The following is a 5,909-nucleotide window of genomic DNA, read 5'->3' as shown; positions in this document are numbered from 1 at the left end:
TCAAAAGGTCATCTTGACGTGACCCCTAATGCGATGTTCTCATATCCTCTGATCCAACGTAGTGATAATAAGGATCTGTATTTTAATCAGATTGGTCAAATCATTGTTTGAATCTAAACAGTAATTACATGCATCTACTTCACTAAACATCACTAAACTAAACTTTGGTTTGGTTATTTTTGTCTCTATACTACACATCTGATTCTAGATTTCAAACCAGGGGAGATAATCTAGTGAAGAACTCTGCTGAGAAAGTCTTATCAATAAACTTAGGGTCTGGTGGCCAGTCAAGCATCTACAAAACTGTTCTATGATACAGGAGTTAACTGTTAAAGGATATTGATCAGTATTCATTGAACAATCTATATCAATGTCATGGTGCTATTACATTTACTATAATTATTTAATTAATTAACTTTCATAAATGATAACACAAACATTCAGGTTTATCCTCATTCAATAGTTGTTTAATAAAGAGATTGTTTCTTTGTTTGATTATTTGAACGTCCTATTAACAGCTATGGTCATGTAAGGACGGCCTCCCATGTATGCAGTGTTGCGTGTATGTTGTGCTAGGTGCGTGTTTTGGGAGACTGCGGTATATTCATGTTGTGTCTTCTTGTATAGTGGAACTGTTGCCCTTTTTATTGTGCTATATCACATTGTGGCCGAGTGGTTAAGATGTCTCGACATATTACCACCAGCCCTTCACCTCTGGGATGCGGGTTCAAATCCCAAGTGGGACAGTTGCCAGGTACTGACCGCTGGTCGATGGTTTTTCTCTGGGTACTCCGACTTTCCTCCACTAACAAACCTGGCACGTCCTTTCATGACCCTGGCTGTTATAGGGCGTTAAACTAACAAAACCAAATCAATATTGGTATTTATGTTTCACAAACTTGTGTTTCATAAGAATATGAAGTAAAAATGTGTATGTCAGATCACTTGTTACAAAAATAGTGTTAAAGAAAAAAATGAACAATAATTAGTGACTGCAAATGACAGTGTGTTATATTTATGATATGATTTTCATTTATCTCTATAATTTCATTCACAGACTTGTTCCAACGGGCACAATGTCCATACTTGGAACTCCCAACCAAGGTTGAAGAAGGTTTATGTTGGCAATGTGCTCCTGTCAGCTGCAATTTTGATGTCTGGTAATAATTATCAGAAAATTTCGCTATTATTCCAATTCTTGAATCTTGGAATGATCAGCTCAACAAGCCATCTACGTGTTCAAAGAACATTTACAGTGCCAGTGATAGACTCTTCCTACCAGACCCTTATGAGAGAAACCATCAACAAATACAAGGGAAAAGAATTAGTTGTTGCTGGTAAGTTTGGCGATTGTCTGATGAAAAGTGTACAATTTTACACATGATTATCAGGTAGTGAAAGTACAAAAATAATCAAATAGCTTTTACCATGATAAGGGTTATGAGACCTTATATGGGCATTACCTGTATGATCCCAATTACATTGTGTTCAAAACAAATTTTGTTGACATTGAAATAAAGGTAAAAGATATATAGCAGTTGAAAATTTTACTTTTCATAGGTGATGCACGTAATGACAGTCCTGGACACACTGCAATGTACTGCACCTACACTTTTATTGAGTACGAGACAAAAGACATTGTGTCCAGTATTGTCATCGACAAACGAATGACAAATTTGAAATCCATCAACATGGAAAAAGAGGGAATGTTGAGAGCGATGAAAAGTCTGCTGGATGAAGGAGTACTTATCAAAGAAGTGTGCACTGATGCCCATACCCAAATTGCAAGCATGCTGAGTAAGTGCTATAACCATATTTCAATAAAACATTGTCATATATTTCTTATAACTACCCCCATGTGACAAGGCCTTTTAAGTTTATCTGACCCGAAAGGTCAGGATGACCTATAGCCATCATGCCCCATCAGTTGTCGAGGGCCATGCGTTAACTTTGCATTCAAACGACTTCTAACTTACCGAAAGGTCCAGGGTACTCATATTTGGCCTGTAGCATGCTAAGGTGAGGTGTATCCAAGTTTGTTCAAATGAATGACCTTGACTGCCATTCATGGTCACATGTGTCAAATAGGCTGAAGTCTTAAAACAACTTCTTGTGTATAGTAAGAGACCTAGAGTCCCAATATTGGACTTGTAACATGTTGGCATGAAGGAACACTATGTTATTAAATAATAATTCACCTTTGTGCATATATACCAGATAAAAAAATGTTTAGAGGTATAGACCAATCTATCATTTTCAAGACATTAAAATTGTTTGGGTATGATTATATTAGTCCCAACTTCCTTACATTACATTATAACGTTGGAACTTCATTCGCACAGCAGTAGATGTATAATAGGGGTTACCAAAATCGCATGTACTAGTAGTTTGATTACACCGCAATAAGGATTAAAGGATCAATCAGTAGGATCCTATTAGTTGGAACTTCATTTTAGGCACAGCCAATTGTCTAGATTTACGGCTGAGTGAAATTGAATGGTTTCTTTCGAAATTTCAGTTACAGCTAACTTGTTAAGACAACCGAGGAACATGACGCCAAAGATGAAAATACCTATTACACGTGAATGAATCGAATTTTATGGTATTTAGTTACGTTCACTAGTCATTGTCTAGATTTACGGCTGAGTGAAACTGATAATATTCGACAAATTCAGGTATACTACCACACGTTGCATATATGACGTCGACGACTGTCAGGGTGAAAACATTTTATCAGCCGTGACATGGATGAATTAATTCATGTGACTTGAACAATATTGATGACGTCAGTTGGGGTAGCTATGATATATAACAGACCGCAACCTTTAGTCGGCATCTACTTGCATGTATGGCTCAAGCACAGTTGGACTGTGTTAATACCGAGGACATCATAATTCCACATGTCGGCAAAAACACAGAATTGTTTGTCGTCTAGGATTGCACCACAGCATTTCAGTGTCGAAAAATAAGGACCATGTTAGGATTCATTTCCGAGAACACGGGAAAAGTGTAAGCATATCTGTCGACTTTTTCAAAAGAATGATGTTTCTCTCTGAAAGTTTAATGTGTATCTGTGCAGTAGTGGAAGGTTAGAATGTCATTACAAACGGACTCCGCTCGTCATGTCTACATATACCCAACCCATCACCAAATGAAAAATTGCTTAGATCGTATGAACAGTTTTACAGATTGGCCTAATCAAATAACACAACAACCGTACGAACTCGCTTGTAACGGATTCTTCTACCAAGGCAGAGGAGACAGAGTCGTTTGTTTCATGTGTGGAGTGACATTGAAGTGTTGGGAGCGAAGCGACAACATCTTGGAGGAGCATAGAAAATATTCCAAAGATTGCGCCTATTTACGGCTTGTTTTCTCATAGTAAGAGATTGCGTCGTTTATAATAGTTGGATGGAAACAGACTTGATTTCTAAAGAGACTCAAAGATCTAACGATAGAACTGATTCAACGAAAGTCACATACTAGAATCGTTAGAGACTTATTTTGTGCTGCCTATGCCTTCATCGTACAACCTATCATCAACGATTTATTTGTTTGTAGTGGATGCATCGAAGAGCTAGCCAATCAGGAAGGACATACATGTATTTTACTTACATATGAAGAAAGAGTAAAATATATTTTACTGTGGAGGCAAGCTCTCGCCAATCTAATATTTGGACGTAGATGAAACCTTTTGGCGTGTGTTTATTCAATAACCATCTTGAGTACCTTCTATCTTCTACGACATTGATAAAGGGGAATACTTCAAGACAAGGAATACGCTTAAAAAAAAATTTTTCTAAAAGAATTTCGAAGTGGGTTAAACAGGATCGAACAGATTTAAGTTTAGATTTTTATAAAAAGTAAACATGATTTGTCTAATTATATACTCTCTCGAGACTCTGTTGTTGTTATATGCTAATCATGTCAGTAAGGAGTTGTAAATTGTGTCTCACTTCCCCTAAAAACAAATATAATATTTCCTAGAATCGTTAAGAAATATCGATGGATTGTCTACTAAAAGTAGGTGATTTGGTGGATATTTCATAAAAGAAACTACTCAACTGTGATATTTCACGCTCTGTGAGGAACGCTTACCTGGGTCAATTGTGCTATGCCGAATGGAGAAACACTGAACTGAAGGACTTGAGGGATGGAAGAATAAAATATGTGAAAATGGCGAAACGTATGATAATTTTAAAGAAACAGATTATTATGAATCTTGATAACTGTAATTCCTGTATATCATACACACACACGCATATATTGATATATATATATTAAAGTTTCATACAAAAAAATGGCTTGGGTTTTTTTTTCATTTGCAGAATGGTGTTGAGCGTTAAAGATAAAAGAGCTATAGATGACGTATATTTTAATACGAGAACGGAGGTGCTTATCTGAGCCCGGAAAGGTTTACCAAGTACTAAAGGCAGCAGGTTTTACAGTCAATTAGGTCTTCATAAGATAAGACGATATATTCAAAGTTTAGATAGTTACAGTCTTCAGAAACCGTTGAGACATAGGTTCAGACGAGCGAGAGTGGAGGTATCAGGACCTTTCGAACAATATGACGCTGACTTAGCAGATGTAAGCAACCTATCCAGTGAAAACGATGGTATTCGTTTCCTGTTAATAGTCATCGATGTATTCAGTCGATTTCTTTGGGTGGAACCTTTGCGATCGAAAACTGGAAAGGAGGTATTAAAAGCCTTCGATAGAATCGTTAAAAGAGGAGTCATACCTAAGCGTCTGCGAAGTGATGGAGGAAGCGAGTTTAATAACCAGTGGTTAAAAAAATGGTGCAAAGAACACGACGTTCATTATTTCACGACCAAAAACGTCGTTAAAAGCTAACTATTCTGAGCGCGTTATCCGCACCCTAAAGACCATGTTGTATAGGTTTTTCACAAAACAGAGAACCTATAGGTACATAGACGATCTACAGGACTTCGTTAGCAGTTACAACGCGACTCCTCACCGATCATTACATAATGTCGCTCCTAAAGACGTAAATGATCGTAACAAAGCTGATCTGTTTGCCTATATGTATCTTCGTCGACCAAAACAGGCATTAAAATCTTCGACAAAAAGATCTAAAACACCTTACGTATTCAAGATAGGCAGTCTAGTAAGAATCTCGCACATTAGGAAACCGTTTGATCGCGCATATCAACAACAAAAGTGGACTTCTGAAATATTTAAAATTAGAAGGAGATTCTTAATACAGAACATCCCCCAATATCAATTAGAGGACTTTCAAAATGAGAAGATCGACGGCAACTTTTATCAAGCGGAATTGCAGAGAGTAGATAAAGACCAAAACACATTATGGTTTATCGAGCAAAAATTACGAAAACGTAAGCGACAAGGTCAGGTAGAGTGGTTAGTGAAATTCGATGGTTGGCCCTCAAAGTATAACCAGTGGATTGCTCAGAAAGACATATCAGAGGTGCAAACGTGATCAAAGATGTCACACTACGTGGTGATACACAGTGATGGGAGTACAAAATACTTTCCAGAGAACAAGACGAGTAATTTTAGAACATATTTCGAGACACCTTTGAATTTATCCGAGAAGTGGCTAGTAGCGTTGGTGGATGTCTACTTACAGACGACGGCTACAAAAACCAAACAAAATTTATATATACACAGCAGTATCGTCGATGATAGTTTCGTGGATGGGGAAAAGGACGATCTGATACGAATGGTGCGAGCGCAAAAGACTGGAAACTGGTCCCAGTCCTTTACAGCGCCTTTTTACGTTCCCGTCAAGAAATCGGAAATCAGAGACATCGACATAAACATAAAGACGGAAAAGGGAGATCCGGCTTCATTCTTGAAAGACCCTGTAACGATCACACTTCACTTCAAACAATATCCGTTTTTAGCATGAATATTTCAAACAT

At 37.4% G+C, this 5,909-nt stretch overlaps 1 protein-coding gene across 1 annotated transcript; it reads left to right on the top strand.

The window, feature by feature from the left end:
• Positions 1 to 4,891: 4,891 nt before the first annotated feature.
• On the top strand, positions 4,892 to 5,464 carry LOC138310093 (uncharacterized). Its single transcript, XM_069251230.1, has one exon. The coding sequence runs from the start codon at positions 4,892 to 4,894 to the stop codon at positions 5,462 to 5,464; it is 573 nt and encodes a 190-aa protein (XP_069107331.1).
• The last annotated feature ends 445 nt before the right edge of the window (positions 5,465 to 5,909 follow it).

This window comes from Argopecten irradians, chromosome 16 (assembly GCF_041381155.1).
Source record: "Argopecten irradians isolate NY chromosome 16, Ai_NY, whole genome shotgun sequence".
Taxonomy (NCBI): domain Eukaryota; kingdom Metazoa; phylum Mollusca; class Bivalvia; order Pectinida; family Pectinidae; genus Argopecten; species Argopecten irradians.
This window is presented reverse-complemented; position numbering and strand designations above follow the sequence as displayed.

Excerpts from the sequence above, each read along its gene's own strand:
- LOC138310093 (XM_069251230.1), top strand. The coding sequence starts at position 4,892 with ATGTTGTATAGGTTTTTCACAAAACAGAGAACCTATAGGTACATAGAC.